This window comes from Amblyraja radiata, chromosome 30, assembly GCF_010909765.2.
Source record: "Amblyraja radiata isolate CabotCenter1 chromosome 30, sAmbRad1.1.pri, whole genome shotgun sequence".
In the NCBI taxonomy this organism is placed as follows: Eukaryota; Metazoa; Chordata; class Chondrichthyes; order Rajiformes; family Rajidae; genus Amblyraja; species Amblyraja radiata.
Window position 1 is genome coordinate 13,936,802 of NC_045985.1, and position 22,730 is coordinate 13,959,531.

Consider the following 22,730-nt stretch of genomic DNA (forward strand, 5'->3'; position numbering starts at 1 on the left):
AAAGTATCAAAAGTATTTCTGTTCCGTTGCCGGACGCGGTTAACACGTTAAAATGAATGGATCGACAGACAGTTCTGATTTCAGTTGCTGTTTATTTCACTCTTCCCACATTTACATTCCCCCTGGTTTTATTTCCGTGCTCACTGGGGTTTCACGACGCGGAATTTGGGGATTAAATGTGAGCCGTTCGGCGCTGACCTGTTGTCCACCGGGTTTCTGCCCCACAGCCCCCGAGCCCCGCTCCTGACGCGGGTCCCGGGACCCGACCCTTTTACACACCCGGAGAAGAACCGGAGCAGATTCTCAGCCACTGGTTTTTATGCCAATTCTCAAAGTAAGGATAAAGTTTCTCCGTAAATTTATTCCCAGTGAAGGTGTGGAGATGGGACTTGGTGTCCGCGTCGTAAAAAGAAACTGTCCCCGACTCGTAACTGAGATAAACTCCCACCTTCCCGGGGACCCGGCGTGTGGGGAGACGGAATGGAGGGAAGGTGAATGCTTTAGACTTGTCATCCAACCGCTCGATGCTCCAGACTCCAGTCTCCGGGGTCAGTGTGACCTCTCCCTTCCTCTCCACAGACTCTGCGATGACTCCCAGACACCATCCCCGACTCCCCGCCACCTCCACCTCCCAGTAATGTCTCCCCGATGTGAATCCTTCCGATCCTAGCACACACGCCGAGCCTGTAAACGTCTTCCCGGTGTCAGGGAGACTTCTCCGGATCCAGATCCTGGTACATTTCACCCTCTTCCGATCCTTAGACACCTCAAGCAGCGGACCGGCTGTTTCCACATCCAGGGTGACGGAGACTGGGGGGAGAAGCAGAGAATCAGAGAGTCCCCAGGGATCGGGGGAGAAGTCGCTCAGCCTCAGGGGCGGGGGGGAAACTCAAACCTTGCCCGGGGTTTCCCCCACAACCACAACGGAAGGACAACAGACATCTTTCCCGGAGTTTCTGAACCGGGAAGGAGAGGGGAAATTCCGCATGTTATCGGGAACAGGAGGGGGCGAGGTGTGCGGACAGGGAAAACAAATGTGGAAAGTGCCTATGAACGAGAGATTGCGGGTGGAGATGGAGAAATAAGGCGGATATTCAAATATCTTGCCAGTAGATGGCGAGGGAGAGACAGATTGGAAGATGAGGAGACGGAGGTGTGTGGTAATTAGAGGTGGTTAAAGAGGATGTAGAGATGTGGGGCGGATCATACTGCCGTGATCATACTGAACGTGGGTGGACTGGACGGGCGAGGCAATCTGCTACTGTTTATTTGCTTGCTTTAGAGAAGGGTAAATCTGATGCATCTGTACAACCAAGAACACTCTGATCTCATTGTGACCAATATATGAACTTCACTGAGGGACTTGACAATGTTTTGCATGTAAGGCTGGTCCAGAAAGTGAAGGCAGGTGGAATCCCTGACGAGTTGGTAAAATGGACCCACAATTGACTTGGTGGTTGCTCTAGATGTCAGCTGATTTACATCGGGGAGACTAAGCAGAGGTTGGGCGATCGTTTCGCCGAACACCTCCGCTCAGTCCGCAATAACCTACCTGAACTCCCAGTGGCTCAGCACTTCAACTCCCCCTCCCATTCCCAATCCGACCTCTCTGTCCTGGGTCTCCTCCATTGCCAGAGTGAGCAACACCGGAAATTGGAGGAACAACACCTCATATTCCGCCTGGGTTGCTTGCGTCCTGATGGCATGAACGTTGAATTCTCCCAGTTTTGCTAGCCCTTGCTGTCTCTTCCCCTTCCTTAACCCTCGAGCTGTCTCCTCCTATCCCCCCTCCCTCGGGGGCTCCTCCTCCTCCTTTTTTCCTTCCTTCTCCCCCCCCACCCCCCATCAGTCTGAAAAAGGGTTTCGGCCCGAAACGTCGCCTATTTCCTTCGCTCCATAGATGTTGCTGCACCCGCTGAGTTTCTCCAGCATTTTTGTGTACCTTTGGTGGTTGGAGGTAGTAGGTAGCGGTAGAAGGATGATTTTTCTGCCTGGAGATCTGTGACTGGTGGTGTGCAGCAGAGATCGGTGCTGCAACCATTGCTGTTCATTTTATGTTTTCATGGCTTGGATGTGAATGTCGGAGGTGCGACTACTAAGATTGTGGAGAACGGGTAATGTTGTGGATAGCAAGGTAGTCTGTCAAAGTCTGCAGCAGGATATAGGCTAGATCATCGAAACCTTATTGTCATGCAGGGATATCAATACTGGAGGTTTCTACGCAGTTTTTTTCACACAAAGAGTCGTTATTGCCTGGAATATTTTGCCAGAGGATGTGGTGGAATCAGATGTAACCACTACATCTAAGAGACATTGCGATTTAGCAAACGAGGTGTAGAATAATATGGTTCTAATGTGTGGAAATAGGATTTGTGTGGTTGGGGGAAAAGGTGGACATGGACGCGATGGGCCGAAGGGCCCGACTCTGTAATGTATAACCATGGCTCTCTGGCTCCAAGAGCACTGAATGACTGTTTATCCCCAGCCACCGGAGCAGGGAATTCCAAAGGTTGGCCAGTGTCTGCGTACAGTAATGTCTTCCTGATAGAGTAGTGGCCAGAGGATCTGGGGTGACGGAGGAACTGAAGGAAATCCACATTAGGCAGTAAATGGTGTTGCATAGACTGATGGGACTGAAGGCTGATAAATCCCCAGGGCCTGATGGTCTGCATCCCAGGGTACTTATGGAAGTGGCTCCAGAAACCGTGGATACATTGATGATAATTTTCCAATGTTCTATAGACTCAGGATCAGTTCCTGCGGATTGGAGGGTAGCTAATGTTATTCCACTTTTTAAGAAAGGCGGGAGAGAGAAAACAGGGAATTATAGACCAGTTAGCTTGACATCAGTGGTGCGGAAGATGCTGGAGTCAATTATAAAAGATGAAATAGCCGCAGATTTGGATAGCAGTAACAGGATCGGTCCGAGTCAGCATGGATTTACGAAGGGGAAATCATGCTTGACCCATTTTCTGGAATTTTTTGAAGATGTAACGAGGAAAATGGACAAGGGAGAGCTAGTGGATGTGGTGTACCTGGACTTCCAGAACGCATTTGATAAGGTCCCACATCGGAGATTAGTGGGCAAAATTTGGGCACATGGTATTGGGGGTAGAGTGCTGACATGGATAGAGAAGTGGTTGGCAGAAAGGAAACAATGAGTAGGGATTAACGCGTCCCTTTCAGAATGGCAGGCAGTGACTAGTGGGGTACTGCAAGGCTCGGTGCTGGGACCGCAGCTATTTACAATATACATCAATGATTTGGATGAAGGGATTCAAAGTAACATCAGCAAACTTGCAGATGACACAAAGCTGGGTGGCAGTATGAACTGTGAGGATGCTATGAGAACACAGGGTGACTTGTACAGGTTGGGAGAGTGGGCAGATGCATGGCAGATGTTGTTTAATGTGGATGAATGTGAGGTTATCCACTTTGGTAGCAAAAACAGGAAGGCAGATTATTATCTTAATGCCGTCAAGTTGTGAAAAGAGGAAGTACAACGGGATCTGGGGGTCCTTGTTCATGTCTATGAAAGTAAGCATGCAGGTACAGTAAGCAGTGAAGAAAGCGAATGGCATGTTGGCCTTTATAACAAGAGGAGTCGAATATAGGAGCAAAGAGGTCTTTCTGCAGTTGTATAGCCCTAGTGAGACCACACCTGGAGTATTGTGTGCAGATTTGATCCCCTAATTTGAGGAAGGACATTCTTGCTATTGAGGGAGCACAGCGTAGGTTTACAAGTATAATTCCTGGGATGGCGGGACTGCCAGACCCCCTCAGACAGGGGAAACTTCCTCCCTGCATCCAGCCCATGGAGCCCTGTAAGGACTTTGTGTTTCACTGAGATCCTCTCCAATACACCTGAACTCTCGAGTACACAGGCCTAGTCTACGCAATTCCACCCCAGCACAGTAAACCTATTCTCCCAGGAACTTGTTCAAGTGCAAACAAACTTCGCTGTGATGCTTCCCCCAGAGCCCATTAATACCATTAAGTATTGCATAAAGATGTCTTAAAATAGAACAATGGAAAAGGTATCAGTTTTACCTCGTTTGATGATATCAGATGTTTCGCTCAATGCCACGTTGTAGAATAAGGTGCAATCATACTTTTCAATGGGCAACGCGCCATCTACCACCAACATTGGTTTGTTTTCATCACTATCCCTGCAAATATTTAACGGCTGGTTAGCAGCTGAGCATTAGGTGTTTATTTTGAGCTGTACTATAAAAACATAACATTGTTTCAGTCAAAAGCATGTCCTACCTCCTCTTGCGACCAGCTTCCTCCTGAAATAAATAAAACACAAATCTCATTAGACTGAGATGGATCGTCATGATCCCGACGGCGGGTATTTCACCAAATTGCAACAAAAAACCCCTCTGATAATTCCCATTTCCCAACTCCTTGCCGCTGTCACACAGACAGAAAGTGGATATTGTCGTAGAGACATCGAACACGGGGGAAAGCATTAGGAATGTCGATGAAAATAACTGCGAGTATGCAGCTTACGAGTAAGACCGAGTAGGTTGTGGGATTTTATCTGGAGGAGATGTCAGAGATAATGGGATGGAACATTTTAAGGTCAGAGGCGGATTTAAATGTGTGGGGGTTGGAAATATTATCAATGCTTGTGGGGAGAATAAAAATAAAATCTGATATGTATGATGGCCTTTAATAAATTCCACAAGAAATGCAGTAAACAGAACGTGGAACTCACAGGGTGGCCTGAAGACAATATTGCAGATAAATTTAAGTTGAAGTAGGATCAATACATGAGGATTCTTGGAATTTGGGGCATTATTGTCAGATGTGGAGAGTAGATGGAACTGACGGAACAATGACCCAGTACAGAATTACTGGTAAATGCAGCATTTATTTCAGGAATTTAACCCACCATTTTGTGACTGCGCACTTCCATTTTGCCAAACTGTAGTGTGACTAGGCTTGTATTCACTGGAGTTTAGAAAGATGAGGGGATACTTATAGAAACATATAAAATTATTAAAGGACTGGACAAGCTAGATGCAGAAAAAATGTTCCCAATGTTGGGCGAGTCCAGAACCAGGGGTCACAGACTTAGAATAAAGGGGAGGCCATTTAAGACTGAGGTGAGAAAAAACTTTTTCACCCAGAGAGTTGTGAATTAGTGGAATTCCCTGCCACAGAGGGCAGTGGAGGCAAAATCACTGGATGGATTTAAGAGAGAGTTAGATAGAGCTCTAGGGGCTAGTGGAGTCAAGGGATATGGGGAGAAGGCAGGCACGGGTTATTGATTGGGGATGATCAGCCATGATCACAATGAATGGCGGTGCTGGCTTGAAGGGCCGAATGGCCTCCTCCTGCACCTATTTTCTATGTTTCTATGCGACCCCTCACCTGAAGAAATATCATGCCGTCCTTATGTCCTGTCTGTTCCCGAAACGTTGAGAGTTCCTCCTGAATGGAATTTAAATTCTCTTGTATCTCTTGAAGATTTTTCTCCATTGTTTTTACAATCTTCGCCTCTTCTTCCCGGACTTCTCCGAGTAAACGCTGCTCTTTCAGAGTGAGAATCTGGTGCATTTCAGCAAACTGGGATGCGATCAGTGACTGAAGGTTGTGTGACTCTTTCTGCCAGATGAAAGATGAGAATCAATATATTATCCCAATAGACAATCGACAATAGGTGCAGGAGGAGGCCATTCAATGTGATCATGGCTGATCATACCCAATCAGTACCCCCGTTCCTGCCTTCTCCCCATATCCCCTGACTCCGCTATCTTTAAGAGCCCTATCTAGCTCCCTCCACTGCCCTCTGAGGCAGAGAATTCCACAGACTCACAACTCTCTGTGTGAGAAAGTGTCTCCTCGTCTCCGTTCTAAATGGCTCACCCCTTATTCTTAAACTGTGGCCCCTGGTTCTGGACTCCCCCAACATCAGGACCATGTTTCCTGCCTCTAGCGTGTCCAATCCCTTAATAATCTAACATGTTTCAATAAGATTCCCTCTCATCCTTCTGAACTCCAGAGTGTACAAGCCCAGCTGCTCCATTCTCTCAGCATATGACAGTCCCGCCATCCGGGAATTAACCTTGTAAACCTACGCTGCACTCCCTCAATAGCAAGAATGTCCTTCCTCAAATTAGGGGACCAAATCTGCACACAATACTCCAGGTGTGGTCTCACTATGGCCCTGTACAAATGCAGAAGGATCTCTTTGCTTCTATGCTCAACTCCTCTTTATTATGAAGGCCAACATGCCATTCACTTTCTTCACTGCCTGCTGTACCTGCATGCTTACTTTCATTGACTGATGAACAAGGACCTCCAGATCCCGTTGTACTTCCCCTTTTCCCAACTTGACACTATTTACATAATAATCTGCCTTCCTGTTTTTGCTACCAAAGTGGATAACCTCACATTTATCCACATTAAACTGCATCTGCCATGCATCTGCCCACTCACCCAACCTGTCCGTCACCCTGCATTCGCATAGCATCCTCCTCACCGTTCACTCTGCCACCCAGATTTGTGTAATCTGCAAATTTGATAATGTTACTTTGAATCCCTTCATCTAAATCATTGATGTATATTGTAAATAGCTGCAGTCCCAGCACCGAGCCTTGCGGTACCCCACTAGTCACTGCCTGCCATTCTGAAAGGGACCCACCCGTTAATCCCTCCTCTTTGTTTCCTGTCTGCCAACCAATTTTCTATCCATGTCAGCACTCTACCTCCAATACCATGTGCCTTAATTTTGCCTACTAATCTCCTATGTGGGACCTTATCAAATGCTTTCTGAAAGTCCAGGTACACAACATCCACTGGCTCTCCCTTGTCCATTTTCCTAGTTACATCCTCAAAAAATTCTAGAAGATTAGTCAAGCAAGATTTCCCCTTCGTAAATCCATGCTGACTCGGACTGATCCTGTTACTGCTATCCAAATGTGCCGCAATTTCATCTTTTATAATTGACTCAGGCTAACTGGTCTATAATTCCCTGTTTTCTCTCTCCCGCCTTTCTTAAAAAGTGGGATAACATTAGCTCCCCTCCAATCCACAGGAACTGATCCTGAGTCTATAGAACATTGGAAAATTATCACCAATGCGTCCACGATTTCTAGAACCACTTCCTTAAGTACCCTGGGATGCAGACCATCAGGCCCTGGGGATTTATCAGCCTTCTGTCCCATCATTCTACCCAACACCATTTCCTGCCTAATGTGGATTTCCTTCAGTTCCTTTGTCACCCCAGATCCTCTGGTCACTAGTACATCAGGAAGATTGTTTGTGTCCTCCTTAGTGAAGATGGATCCAAAGTACCTGTTCAACTTATCTTATTTCCTTGTTCCCCATAATAAATTCACCTTTTTCAGTCTTCAAGAGTCCAACTTTGGTCTTAAATTCTGTATTATTCCCAGAAATACCTGCCATTGTTGTTCCACTGTCATCCCTGCTAGGGTATCTTTCCAGTCAACTTTGGCCAGCTCCTCCGTCATGGCCCCATAGTCCCCTTTATTCAACTGCAACACTGCCACCTCCGATTTACCCTTCGCCCTCTCCAATTGTAGATTAAACCTGACCATGTTAGGGTCACTACCTCCTAAAGGCTCCTTAACCTCAAGTTCCTTTATCAAATCCAGTTCATTACATAACACTAAATCCAGAATTGCCTTCTCCCTGGTCGTCTCCAATACAAGCTGCACTAAGAATCCATCACGAAGGCACTCCACAAACTCCCATTCTTGGGGTCCAGTACCAACCTGATTTTCCCAGTCTACTTGCATGTTGAAATCTCCCATAACAACCGTATCATTACCTTTACTACATACCAATGTTAACTCCTGATTCAACTTGCACCCCATATCCAGGCTACTGTTTGCAGGGCTATAGGTAAGCCCCAAGAGAGTCTTTTTACCCTTTTAATTCCTTAGTTCTATCCATACTGACTCCACATCTCCTGTTTCAATGTCACCCCTTGCAAGGGACTGTATTTAATTCCTCAACAACAGAGCTACCTCACCCCCTCTGCCCACCTGTCTGTCTTTTCAATAGGAGGTATACCCTTGAATATTCAGTGAATATGTCACTCTTGAGAGCAGAAATATGCCATTCGGCCCAACATGTCTATGCTGGGCTCTGTATGTTTCTACACTATTCCCATTTACATGTATTTAATCCATAGGTTTCATGACCTTGGCAATTCAAGAGCTCGTCTTGATAATTCTGAAATATTTGGTGAAAGTAACATACTATCACATCACTCCCATTTTACAAGTACAATTCCCTGCAACCTATTCAATTTAATGTGGCCATTTACCCTCAGTAGACAGAACCAGGTCACCGAAACTAGCAGACAGCAGCACCACTTAGAATGACAAACTTCATGGATTCATACAGCAAGGGTGTTAGATACCGACCAAAATGCCCTATCTGCGCTATTTCCACTTGTCCACAATTGGCCAAGACAGTTCTCAAACTTCTCTCTCCACAAATTTGTTTGGATATCTTTTAAATGTTGTTACGGTAACCGACTCAACTACCTCATCTGTTCCATGTACCCACTACCAAAGTTGTCCTTCATGTTCGTTTTAAATCTTTTCCCACTCACCTAAAACCCACACCCTCACATTCTCGACCCCCCTACTAAGGGTAAAAGACTGACCATCCAACGTATCATTTCCTTTCATGATATTGTACACATGCCACAGACCATTCTGCAGATTGCTGTGCTCCAGGGAGTAAAGTCCTTGGCTGATCAACCTCTCCCAAGTATTCTGCCACTCGATTACTGAGTTCTATAGAGGTGCCAAATTATTGCACACATCACAGGGTTGAAATCTACACAAAAACATTCAATCGATAGCACAAAGCCTCACCTGAACTCCAGAAATGCTCTCTTTCTGTTCCTGCTCCATTTTCTGGATCTCTGATTCCTTTTCTGTGAGAGATTCGAAAGAAGATTTCACTTGTTCCTGTGGTTGGGGTTTCAGATCAGAGAATAAAAAGGTCAGACAATGAAGAAAAGACTAGACAATGATGTGAACAAAAGTGATTTGGTTTTACCTTGTAGAATTCAATTGCTTCTTCTAACAGCATTAAGCTGTGAGACTCGTGTTCCTTCACAGTTGCACAAATCAAACAGATCAGTTTCTTGTCAGTTTCACAAAACAGCTTCAGTTCTTCCTGATGTTCCTCGCACTGAAGTTTGCTTTTCTTCGCGTTGAGATTCGGGCTCAGTGTTCGAGCTTTCATGGACAGTCGAAACAAGGCCCGATTCACCGTAAGGGTGCGTTCTGCAGATTCCTCTCTGCATTCCGGGCATGAGTTTCTCCCCTCCCTGTCCCAACTCTGTGTGATGCAGGGGCGGCAGAAGTTGTGCCCGCAGTCCAGCGCCACTGGAGCGGTGAAGAAATCTTTGCAGATGGGACAAACTACCTCCTCGGTCCAACTCCCGGCCGAACGTTTCGCATCCATTTTATTATATCCCGCACTTTCTTTGCTTTCTGGTTTAAAATGTTTTCAATCACGTGTAGTTGCAGAACCCCTGCAGTACCGCGTGTGTCCACTGCGCTCGCTGCCGTCCCGGGCAGTGAATGTTATTCGGCTGCAAGTGTTCAGTGTGAAGGTGTCCTGGCCACTTAGTTTCTTGGTCCTCCAAAATATTCCAAATGGAATTTAAACTGGAGGTGGTGGAGGGAGGACTTAAGCTATTGGGAAGAAAGAGCTACTTTAAATTTAGTTGCATCTGGTTGGGTAACTATAGTAGGGTGGAGATTATTCCATGCTTTAATTGTGCGGGGGTAGAACGAATTGCTGTACACATCTGTCTTTGTAGCTGGGATCACAAATTGGATCGAATGCCCTCGTCTGCTCCTAATTGGTTTGGGTTTGGTATAGGTCGTGTAGTCTATGTCGAGCTGACCATTTAACATTTTGTAAAAACAGGTCATAGAAACATAGAAAATATGTGCAGGAGTAGGCCATTCGGCCCTTCGAGCCAGCACCGCCATTCAATATGATCATGGCTGATCATCCAACTCAGTATCCTGTACCTGCCTTCTCTCCATACCCCCTGATCCCTTTAGCCACAAGGGCCACATCTAACTCCCTCTTAAATATAGCCAATGAACTGTGGCCTCAGCTACCTTCTGCGGCAGAGAATTCCAGAGATTCACCACTCTCTGTGTGAAAAAAGTTTTCCTCATCTCGGTCCTAAAAGATTTCCCCCTTATCCTTAAACTGTGACCCCTTGTTCTGGACTTCCCCAACATCGGGAACAATCTTCCTGCATCTAGCCTGTCCAACCCCTTAAGAATTTTGTACGTTTCTATAAGATCCCCCCTCAATCTTCTAAATTCTAACGAGTACAAACCGAGTCTATCCAGTCTTTGTTCATATGAAAGTCCTGACATCCCAGGAATCAGTCTGGTGAACCTTCTCTGTACTCCCTCAAACGGTGAGCTTCACGTCTGTCTTGGAGAACGTTCCACCACAGAGAATTCAGAAGTTTGGTATCACTTGCTTCTCTCTCATAGGTGTTGGTAACAAATCGAGCTGCCTGTCTTTGGACACGTTCTCACTCGGGGGAGAAGAACAAGGGTCTCGACCCGAAACGTCACATATTCCTTCGCTCCATAGATGCTGCCTCACCCGCTCAGTTTCTCCAGCATTTGTGTCCAGCTTCACACGAGAGAGAGGTCAGTTAGACATTAAACTGGCCTGAAAAAATACGAAAGCTGAGCAAGGGGCTTGGGAAAGACTAAAGTGCCTGTCCCACTTGCATGCGATTGCATGCGTTTGGCACGACCAAATAGAAGCGGAGTTCGCGCTAAGTACGCGCAAAATTCGCGCGTGACCCTTCTTCGAACTTATTCCCTTATTTTTCACTCATTTGTTCTAGATCTTTTTATATCACCGTCTATATCTCCCGCTTCCCTTTCTCCTGACTCTCAGTCTGAAGAAGGGTCTCGACCCGAAACGTCACCCATTCCTTCTCTCCAGAGATGCTGCCTGTCCTGCTGAGTTACTCCAGCATGTTGTGACTATCTCCTGATGTACTCTGGGCATTCATTCATGAGGTTCTGCTATCTCTCTCGTGCTTTGAGCTGTCTGCACCAGGAGTTGGTCTGTGCCTCATGAGGGCAAAGGAAGGCAGTGACCATCGCTGCACAGCCAGCCGCGAGATTTATGCAACTTTGAAGTCCTGATCTTCAAACAGTCCTCTCCTCAGACGGCCAAAGGTTGTGCAGGCGCGCTGAAGACGGTCTTCAGAGTAGATAGACACAAAAAGCTGCAGTAACTCAGCGGGTCAGACAGCATCTGTGGAGAGAAGGAACAGGTGGCGTTTCGGGTCGAGAACCAGGGGAAAGGAAAACAAGAGATATAGACGGTGATGCAGAGAGATTCAAAAAAAAATTCAAAATAGACTTTATTCAAATAACAAATATATACAATATGTGAACCGTGCAAAAAAAAATTCATCAGACATTTTCGGAGGCTATACAAATTGTTCAGTACAATCTATACATTTCTCAAATCTGTCCCCCACCCGTGCCACTCATGTGGCCCCCTGGCGTGGGATACCTTCCCTTATTTTGAGGGGCGTCTCCACCACACCCTGCCCCACACCCGTGTCCACCACAACAGGCCATTCGGCCCTTCTTGTTCACACCGGCCAACATGCCCCAGCTACACTAGTCCTACACTAGTGGTGCAGAGAGATATTGCAGAGCAAAGATCCTATAGCCTTTGTGTTCAAAAGGGAACTGCAGATGCTGGAATATCGAAGGTACACAGAATTGCTGGGGAAACTGTCTGAAGAAAGGTTTCGGCCCGAAACGTCGCCTATTTCCTTCGCTCCATAGATGCTGCTGCACCCGCTGAGTTTCCCCAGCAATTCTGTGTACATCCTATAGCCTTTGTTGCAGAGGTCCACGCGTTGTGTAAACACTCTGACGTCACTCTCCAGTTAAAGCTCCATTCACAAAATCCTTTGTTCTCTCTGACATCAACGGCCCGCCCACTGACGCGTGATTGGCCGGCCCAGATCATGTTAGCCCGCCCCTGACGCGTGATTGGCCGGCCCAGATCGCACTGGCGTGTGATTGGCTGGTCCAGATCATGTTGGCCCGTCCACGGACGCGTGATTGGTTGGCCCAGATCATGTTGGCCCGCCCCTGCTGTGTGATTGGTCGGTCTAGAGCAGGATGGCCCGCCCACTGACGAGTGATTGGCCCGGCACTGATCATATTGGCCCGTCCCTGACGCGTGATTGGCCGATCCAGATCAGGATGACCCGCCCACTGACGCGTGATTGGTTGGCCCAGATCATGATGGCCCGCCCACTGACGCGTGATTGGCCCGCGTCATCCCTTCTCTCCAGGATTGCTACTGTCTCTAGCAAAGATCTTAGATCTTTGGTCTCCAGTAACTTTGGTGGGTGTTGGGCGGATGAATGGGAATTAATGGAGAGGTTAAAAGGAATAGGCAGAAAGAAGGGAATTGTATTGGGGGTAGAGGATTGATGGGTTATAAGATTCACTCTCCGCACTCATCCTCCCCGTCCCCCCTCCCTCGTCCCCTCCCGAAATTCCCTTCTCCATCCCGGATTAAGACTCCGGGAGACACGTTCTCCCCCGGTCCCGGGGCCGCGCTGCCCGAGTCTCCCCCCGACATAGAAACATAGACAATAGGTGCAGGAGGAGGCCATTCGGCTCTTCGAGCCTGCACCGCCATTCAATATGATCATGGCTGATCATCCAACTCAGTATCCTGTACCTGCCTTCTCTCCATACCCCCTGATCCCTTTAGCCACAAGGGCCACATCTAACTCCCTCTTAAATATAGCCAATGAACTGTGGCCTCAGCTACCTTCTGCGGCAGAGAATTCCAGAGATTCACCACTCTCTGTGTGAAAAAAGTTTTCCTCATCTCGGTCCTAAAAGATTTCCCCCTTATCCTTAAACTGTGACCCCTTGTTCTGGACTTCCCCAACATCGGGAACAATCTTCCTGCATCTAGCCTGTCCAACCCCTTAAGAATTTTGTACGTTTCTATAAGATCCCTCCTCAATCTTCTAAATTCTAGCGAGTACAAACCGAGTCTATCCAGTCTTTGTTCATATGAAAGTCCTGACATCCCAGAAATCAGTCTGGTTAACCTTCTCTGTACTCCCTCAAACGGTGAGCTTCACGTCTGTCTTGGAGAACGTTCCACCACAGAGAATTCAGAAGTTTGGTATCACTTGCTTCTCTCTCATAGGTGTTGGTAACAAATCGAGCTGCCTGTCTTTGGACACGTTCTCACTCGGGGGAGAAGAACAAGGGTCTCGACCCGAAACGTCACATATTCCTTCGCTCCATAGATGCTGCCTCACCCGCTCAGTTTCTCCAGCATTTGTGTCCAGCTTCACACGAGAGAGAGGTCAGTTAGACATTAAACTGGCCTGAAAAAATACGAAAGCTGAGCAAGGGGCTTGGGAAAGACTAAAGGACCTGTCCCACTTCCATGCGATTGCATGCGTTTGGCACGACCAAATAGAAGCGGAGTTCGCGCTAAGTACGCGCAAAATTCGCGCGTGACCCTTCTTCGAACTTATTCCCTTATTTTTCACTCATTTGTTCTAGATCTTTTTATATCACCGTCTATATCTCCCGCTTCCCTTTCTCCTGACTCTCAGTCTGAAGAAGGGTCTCGACCCGAAACGTCACCCATTCCTTCTCTCCAGAGATGCTGCCTGTCCTGCTGAGTTACTCCAGCATGTTGTGACTATCTCCTGATGTACTCTGGGCATTCATTCATGAGGTTCTGCTATCTCTCTCGTGCTTTGAGCTGTCTGCACCAGGAGTTGGTCTGTGCACATGAGCGCAAAGGAAGGCAGCGACCATCGCTGCACAGCCAGCCGCGAGATTTATGCAACTTTGAAGTAATGATCTTCAAACAGTCCTCTCCTCAGACGGCCAAAGGTTGTGCAGGCGCGCTGAAGACGGTCTTCAGAGTAGATAGACACAAAAAGCTGCAGTAACTCAGCGGGTCAGACAGCATCTGTGGAGAGAAGGAACAGGTGGCGTTTCGGGTCGAGAACCAGGGGAAAGGAAAACAAGAGATATAGACGGTGATGCAGAGAGATTCAACAAAAATTTCAAAATAGACTTTATTCAAATAACAAATATATACAATATGTGAGGTGCAAAAAAAATTCATCAGACATTTTCGGAGGCTATACAAATTGTTCCAATACAGTCTATACATTTCTCAAATCTGTCCCCCACCCGTGCCACTCATGTGGCCCCCTGGCGTGGGGTACCTTCCCTTATTTTGAGGGGCGTCTCCACCACACCCTGCCCCACACCCCGTGTCCACCACAACAGGCCATTCGGCCCTTCTTGTTCACACCGGCCAACATGCCCCAGCTACACTAGTCCTACACTAGTGATGCAGAGAGATATTGCAGAGCAAAGATCCTATAGCCTTTGTTGCAGAGGACCATGCGTTGTGTAAACACTCTGACGTCACTCTCCAGTTAAAGCTCCATTCCTAAATCCTTTGTTCTCTCTGACATCAACGGCCCCCCACTTACGCGTGATTGGCCGGCCCAGATCATGTTGGCCCGCCCCTGATGTGTGATTGGTTGGCCCAGATCATGTTGGCCCGCCCCTGACGCGTGATTGGCCGGCCCAGATCATGTTGGCCCGCCCCTGACGCGTGATTGGCCGGCCCAGATCATGTTGGCCCGCCCCTGGTGTGTGATTGGCCGGCCCAGATCATGTTGGCCCGCCCCTGACGCGTGATTGGTCGGTCTAGAGCAGGATGGCCCGCCCACTGACGAGTGATTGGCCCGGCACAGATCATGATGGCCCGCCCACTGACGCGTGATTGGCCGGCCCAAATCATGTTGGCCCGCCCCTGGTGTGTGATTGGCCGGTCTAGAGCAGGATGGCCCGCCCACTGACGAGTGATTGGCCCGGCACAGATCAGGATGGCCCGCCCCTGATGCGTGATTGGCCCGGCACACAGCAGGATGGCCCGCCCACTGACGCGTGATTGGCCCGGCCCAGATCATGATGGCCCGCCCACTGACGCGTGATTGGCCGATCCAGATCAGGATGACCCGCCCACTGACGGGTGATTGGTTGGCCCAGATCATGTTGGCCCGCCCACTGACGAGTGATTGGCCCGGCACAGATCATGATGGCCCGCCCACTGACGCGTGAGTGGTTGGCCCAGATCATGATGGCCCGCCCACTGACGCGTGATTGGACCGCGCCATCCCTTCTCTCCAGGATTGCTACTGTCTCTAGCAAAGATCTTAGATCTTTGGTCTCCAGTAACTTTGGTGGGTGTTGGGCGGATGAATGGGCATTAATGGAGAGGTTAAAAGGAATAGGCAGAAAGAAGGGAATTGTATTGGGGGTAGAGGATTGATGGGTTATAAGATTCACTCTCCGCACTCATCCTCCCCGTCCCCTCCTCCCTCGTCCCCTCCCGAAATTCCCTTCTCCATCCCGGATTAAGACTCCGGGAGACACGTTCTCCCCCGGTCCCGGGGCCGCGCTGCCCGCGTCTCCCCCCGACATAGAAACATAGACAATAGGTGCAGGAGTAGGCCATTCGGCCCTTCGAGCCTGCACCGCCATTCAATATGATTATGGCTGATCATCCAACTCAGTATCCTGTACCTGCCTTCTCTCCATACCCCCTGATCCCTCTAGCCACAAGGGCCACATCTAACTCCCTCTTAAATATAGCCAATGACTGGCCTCAACAACGTCTGAAGAAGGGTTTCGGCCCGAAACGTTGCCTATTTCCTTCGCTCCATATGTGCTACTGCACCCGCTGAGTTTCTCCAGCATTTTTGTGTACCCTGGCCTCAACTACAACCCCCCCCCCCCCCCCCCCCCCCCCCAGTCCCAGTCCGCCACCCTGGATGTGGAAACAGCTAGTCTGGGGCTCGAGAATCGGTAAAAGGTGAGATGTACTGGTATCTGGAGGAGTCTCCCTGACACCGGGAAGAGGTTTGTAGGCAGTCCGTGTGTATGTGTGCTGGGATCGGATGGATTAACATCAGGGAGGTTACTGGGAGGTGGAGGTGGCGGGGAGTCGGGGCTGGAGTCTGAGAGTTGCCGCAGGGTCTGTGGAGAGGAAGAGAGGAGTCACACTGACCCCAGAGACTGGAGTCTGGAGGATCTAGCGGGTGTGGGATGGCGTGGTTTGATGCATTCACATCCCTTCTATCCCGTCTCCCCGCCCGTCCCATTCCCGGGAGGGTGGGAGTTTATCTCAGTTACGAGACATAGAGTCATAGTGATACAGTGTGGAAACAGGCCATTCAGCCCTACTTGTCTACACCGGCCTACATGTCCCAGCTGCACTAGTCCCATCTGCCTGCGCTTGGTCCATATCCCTCCAAACCTGTCCTATCCATGTACCTGTCTAACTGTTTCTTAAACATTGGGATAATCACAGCCTCAACCACCTCATTTGGCAGCTTGTTCCACACACCCACTACCATTTGTGTGAAAAAATTACACATCAGATTCCGATTAAATCTTTTCTTCTTCACCTTAACCTATGTCCTCTGGTCCTCATTCCCCTACTCTGGGCTAGAGACTCCATGCATCCACCCAATCTACCTCATCCTCCTGTGATCCAAGGAATAGAGACCCAGCTTACTCAACCTCTCCCTATAGCTCACATCTTCTAGTCCTGGCAGTATCCTCGTAAATCCTCTCTGAACCCTTTCTAGCTTGACAATATATTTCCTATAACATGGTGCCCAGAACTATTCTAAATGCGGTCTGGCCAAAGTCTTATACCACTGCACCATGACCTTCTGCAAAACCACTCGCTTTTGTATCATCAGCAAACTTGCTAATTTTGCCCTTTCTGTTCTCTTGCAAATCATTGATGTAGATGACAAACAGTAATGGGCCCAGCACCGAGCCCTGTGGCACACCACTATTCACAGGCCTCCAGTCCGAGAAGCAACCTTCCACCATCACCCTCTGCTCCCTTCCATGGAGCCAATTTGCTATCCATTCAGAGTCCGGGACAGTTTCATTTTACAACGCGGACACCAAGTCCCATCTCCACACCTTCACAGGGAATAAATTCACGGAGAAACGTTATCCTTTATTCTGGCCTTGGGATGGAAACTGGCTGAGGTTCTGCTCCGGTTCCGCCCCGGGTGTGTAAAAGGGTCGGGTCCAGGGACCGACGTCAGGAGCGGGGCTCAGGGGCTGTGGGGCAGAAACCCGGTGGAAATAAAACCAGGGGGAATGTAAATGTGGGATGAGTGAAATAAACAGCAACTGAAATCAGAGCTGTCTGTCGATCCGTTCATTCAAGCGTTAACTTCGTCCTTCAATGGAAGAGAAATATTTTTGTGAATATATAAAGCTGGAAACATTTGTCCTTCCCGCGGGTAACACGTGTCTCTTCGGTCCACATAGAACGTGGAACAGTACAATGTCAAGCTAATCGCTCGTTCCTGCAGTTGCTCCGGTTTCCTCCCACATCCCAAAGATGTGCAGGTTTGTACGATCATGTGTGATAAGAGCAGAATTAGGCCATTCGGCCCAATAAGTCTACTCAGCCATTCGATCGTGGCTGACCTATCTATCCCTATCGTCCTTGACTCTCCCACTATTGGAAACACCCTCGCCGCATCCATTCTATCCAAGCCTTTCATTATTCGATACGCTTCAATGAGTTGCCCCCTCATCCTTCTAAACTCCAGCGAGTACAGGGTCAGTGCTCATCATATGTTAACCTACTCATTCCTGTGATTATTCTTGTAAACCTCCTCTGGACCCTTTCATGAGCCAGCAAACCATTCCTCAGATATGGTTCCCCAAAATTGCTAACAATATTCCAAATGCGGTCTTACCAGCACCTTATAGAGCCTCAGCATTACATCCCTGTTTTTGTATACAAGCCAACTTGAATTAAATGCTAGCATTGAGTTTGCTACCGATTCGACTTGCAGATTATCTTTTTGGGAGTACCTTTTCACCTCCGATTTCTGGATTCTCTCCCCATTTAGAAAATAGCCTACGCCTATACTCCTACAACCAAAATGCATGATTCCACATTTTTGCTACACTATATTCGATCCGCCACTTCTCTGCCCACTCTCTCAACCTGTCCAAGTCCTTCTGCAGAGTCCCTGCCTTCTCTACACTACCTGCCCCTCCTCTGATTTTTGTACCTACCGCAAACTTGACCACAAAGCCTTTGGGTTTATTGACCTCTGTGAATGACCCGCTGGTATGCAGATAGTTGCTGGAAAAAGTAGGATAACATAGAACTAGTGTGAACGGGTGATCGGTGGTCGGCGTGGATTCGGTGTCTCCCCCACCCTACTCGTTGTACTAGTTTCACTGTCGTCTGGGTGAATTTCATGGTTTGTAACTCGTTGTCACCTAGCTCACAGCTAACAATGGCCTGTTTCCTAGAAACATAGAAAATAGGTGCAGGAGGAGGCCATTCGGCCCTTCGAGCCAGCACCGCCATTCATTGTGATCATGGCTGATCGTCCCCTATCAATAACCCGTGCCTGCCTTCTCCCCATATCCCTTGACTCCACTAGCCCCTAGAGCTCTATCTAACTCGCTCTTAAATCCATCCAGTGACTTGGCCTCCACTGCCCTCTGCGGCAGGGAATTCCACAAATTAACAACTCTCTGGGTGAAAAAGTTTTTTCTCACCTCAGTCTTAAATTACCTCCCCTTTATTCTAAGACTGTGTGGCCCCTGGTTCTGGACTCGCCCAACATTGGGAACATTTTTTACTGCATCTAGCTTGTACCTCATCCTTTTATAATTTTATATGTTTCTATAAGATTCCCCCTCATCCTTCTAAATTCCAGTGAATACAAGCCTAGTCTTTTCAATCTTTCCTCATATGACAGTCCCGCCATCCCAGGGATCAATCTCGTGAACCTACGCTGCACTGCCTCAATCATAAGGATGTCCTTCCTCAAATTAGGAGACCGAAACTGTACACAATATCCATTATCTTCGTTACATTTTTCATATATTTCATTAATTTGTTCTATATCACTCTATATCGACATCTATATATCTCATTTCGCCTTCCCCTGACTCTCAGTACAAAGAAGGGACTCCGATTCAATTTCTCCAAAGGCGGGGACCAAGCAGGCCGGCCACAAATGACCTCACCTCAGACAGGGTGATGCCCTGGTAGGTCCATTGCTGGCTCGGGAAGGTGTGATACCTGTCCAAATTTACATTAAACGTTGTCGTAGTACCTGCTTTAGTTACCTCCTCCGGCAGCATGTTCCATATAGCCACGACCTGTGTGAAAATTAATTCCTCAGATAATCGTATTCCCAGTTTAAACCTAGGTCCTCTAGTGCTCGATTTCACTACTCTGGGTAAAAGACTGTGCATTCACCCAATCTGTCCCCCTCTTGAACTTATGCCCTACAGCTCAGCGCGCCAATTAATAAAGTTCTACTTTCTCCCTTTCGCCCCGGCCCTCAAGTCCGGGCACCATCCTCGTAAATCTTTCATAGCAAAAGTATTTGAGTATAGGAGCAGGGAGGTTCTACTGCAGTTGTACAGGGTCTTGGTGAGACCATATCTGGAGTATTGCGTACAGTTTTGGTCTCCTAATCTGAGGAAAGACATTCTTGCCATAGAGGGAGTACAGAGAAGGTTCACCAGACTGATTCCTGGGATGTCAGGATTTTCATATGAAGAAAGACTGGTTTGTACTCGCTAGAATTTAGAAGATTGAGGGGAGATCTTATGGAAACTTACAAAATTCTTAAGGGGTTGGACAGGCTAGATGCAGGAAGATTGTTCCCGATGTTGGGGAAGTCCAGAACAAGGGGTCACAGTTTAAGGATAAGGGGAAAATCTTTTAGGACCGAGATGAGGAAAACATTTTTCACACAGAGAATGGTGAATCTCTGGAATTCTCTGCCACAGAAGGTAGTTGAGGCCAGTTCATTGGCTGTATTTAAGAGGGAGTTAGATGTGGCCCTTGTGGCTAAAGGGATCAGGGGGTATGGAGAGAAGGCAGGTACAGGATACTGAGTTGGATGATCAGCCATAATCATATTGAATGGCGGTGCTGGCTCGAAGGGCCGAATGGCCTACTCCTGCACCTATTGTCTATGTTTCTATGTTCAAAAAGGAACTGCAGATGCTGGAATATCGAAGGTACACAAAATTGCTGGGGAAACTCAGCGGGCGCAGCAGCATCACTCTACACCTCCATCCCCCACCAGGATGGCCTCGGAGCCCTCCGGTTCTTCCTCGACCAGAGGAGCAACCTATACCCAGATGACACTCTCCTCCGCTTAGCGGAGTTGGTCCTCACCCTCAACAACTTTACATTTGACTCCTCCCATTTCCTCCAAACACAAGGCGTAGCTATGGGCACACGCATGGGCCCCAGCTACGCCTGCCTCTTTGTCGGGTACGTTGAACAATCCTTGTTCGAGACGTACCAGGGCCCCATCCCCGACCTCTACCTCCGTTACATTGACGACTGCTTTGGGGCCACCTCCTGCACCTACACACAACTGACTGACTTCATCCACTTCACCACCAACTTCCATCCGGCACTCCAATACACCTGGACGATTTCCGACACTTCCCTACCATTCCTTGACCTCACCATCTCCATCGTAGGGGACAGACTCCTGACCGACATACATTACAAACCCACTGACTCACATGGCTATCTGGACTACACGTCTTCCCACCCTGCCCCCTGTAAAGACTCCATCCCCTACTCCCAATTCCTCCGCCTACGCCGCATCTGTTCCCAGGATGAGACATTCCATACCAGGGCATCGGAAATGTCCTCGTTCTTCAGGGAACGGGGATTCCCCTCCGCCACCATAGATGAGGCTCACACCAGGGTCTCATCCATACCCCGTAACACTGCTCTCTCTCCCCATCCCCGCACTCGCAACAAGGGCAGAGTCCCTCTGGTCCTCACCTTTCACCCCACCAGCCGGCAAATACAACACATAATCCTCCGCCATTTCCGCCACCTCCAACGTGACCCCACCACTCGCCACATCTTCCCATCTCCCCCCATGTCTGCCTTCCGCAAAGACCGCTCCCTCCGCAACTCCCTCGTCAATTCTTCCCTTCCCTCCCGCACCACCCCCTCCCCGGGCACTTTCCGTTGCAACCGCAAGAAATGCAACACCTGTCCCTTCACCTCCCCCCTCGACTCCATTCAAGGACCCAAGCAGTCGTTCCAGGTGCGACAAAGGTTCACCTGTATCTCCTCCAACCTCATCTACTGCATCCGCTGCTCTAGATGTCAGCTGATTTACATCGGGGAGGCTAAGCGTAGGTTGCGGCGATCGTTTCGCCGAACACCTCCGCTCAGTCCGCAATAACCTACCTGAACTCCCGCTGGCTCAGCACTTCAACTCCCCCTCCCATTCCCAATCCGACCTCTCTGTCCTGGGTCTCCTCCATTGCCAGAGTGAGCAACAGCGGAAATTGGAGGAACAGCACCTCATATTCCGTCCGGATGGCATTAACATTGAATTCTCCCAATTTTGCTAGCCCTTGCTGTCTCCTCCCCTTCCTCAACCCTCTAGCTGTCTCCTCCCACCCTCCCATCCGCCCGCCCTCGGGCTCCTCCTCCTCCTCCCCTTTTCCTTCCTTCTCCCCCCCCCCCCCCCCCCCCCCCCCCCCCCCCCATCAGTCTGAAGAAGGGTTTCGGCCCAAAACGTCGCCTATTTCCTTCGCTCCATGGATGCTGCTGCGCCCGCTGAGTTTCCCCAGCAATTTTGTGTACCTTCGTCTATGTTTCTATGTTGTGTAAACACTCTGACGTCACTCATGAGCGCTCTCCAGGTAAAGCTCCATTCATGAAATCCTTTGTTCTCTCTGACATCAGCCGGCCCGCCCACTGTCGCGTGATTGGCCGGCCCAGATCATGTTGGCCCGCCCACAGATCGCACATGATTGGCCGACCCAGATCGCACTGACGCGTGATTGGCTGGTCCAGATCAGGATAGCCCGCCCCCTAACGCGTGATTGGTTGGCCCAGATAGGAGGGCCCGCCCACTGACGCGTGATTGGCCGGCCCAGATCATGTTGGCCCGACCCTGGCGTGTGATTGGTTGGCCAAGATCAGGATGGCCCGCCGCTGATGTGTGATTGGTTGGCCCAGATCAGGATGGCCCGCCCCTGACGTGTGAGTGGTTGGCCCAGATCATGATGGCCCGCCCACTGACGCGTGATTGGCCCGCGTCATCCCTTCTCTCCAGGATTGCTACTGTCTCTAGCAAAGATCTTAGATCTTTGGTCTCCAGTAACTTTGGTGGGTGTTGGGCGGATGAATGGAAATTAATGGAAAGGTTAAAAGGAATAGGCAGAAAGAAGGGAATTGTATTGGGGGTAGAGGATTGATGGGTTATAACATTCACTCTCCGCACTCATCCTCCCCGTCCCCTCCTCCCTCGTCCCCTCCCGAAAATCCCTTCTCCATCCCGGATTAAGACTCCGGGAGACACGTTCTCCCCCGGTCCCGGGGTCACGCTGCCCGAGTCTCCCCCCGACATAGAAACATAGACAATAGGTGCAGGAGTAGCCTGCACCGCCATTCAATATGATCATGGCTGATCATCCAACTCAGTATCCTGTACCTGCCATCTCTCCATACCCCCTGAAGAAGGGTTTCGGCCCGAAACGTCGCCTATTTCCTTCGCTCCATAGATGCTGCTGCACCCGCTGAGTTTC

General features: G+C 49.0%; 1 protein-coding gene across 5 annotated transcripts in view; it reads right to left on the bottom strand.

Moving 5' to 3' along the window:
* Positions 1-212: 212 nt before the first annotated feature.
* The window catches only part of LOC116990128 (zinc-binding protein A33-like), a 1,164,093-nt gene continuing 1,141,575 nt past the window's right edge, over positions 213-22,730 (bottom strand). For 2 of the 5 annotated variants that reach the window (XM_033047680.1, XM_033047679.1), the window contains 3 exons: positions 4,270-4,292; positions 4,051-4,169; positions 213-810 (listed from right to left, as the gene is read on the bottom strand). In XM_033047680.1, coding sequence (XP_032903571.1) covers positions 272-810; positions 4,051-4,169; positions 4,270-4,292 — 681 coding nt within the window. In that variant the 3' untranslated portion in view covers positions 213-271. Of the gene's footprint in view, positions 811-4,050; positions 4,170-4,269; positions 4,293-5,382; positions 5,617-8,864; positions 8,961-9,051; positions 9,619-22,730 lie in introns of those variants that run through there. The other 3 variants (XM_033047677.1, XM_033047678.1, XM_033047681.1) reach the window with 3 other exon arrangements.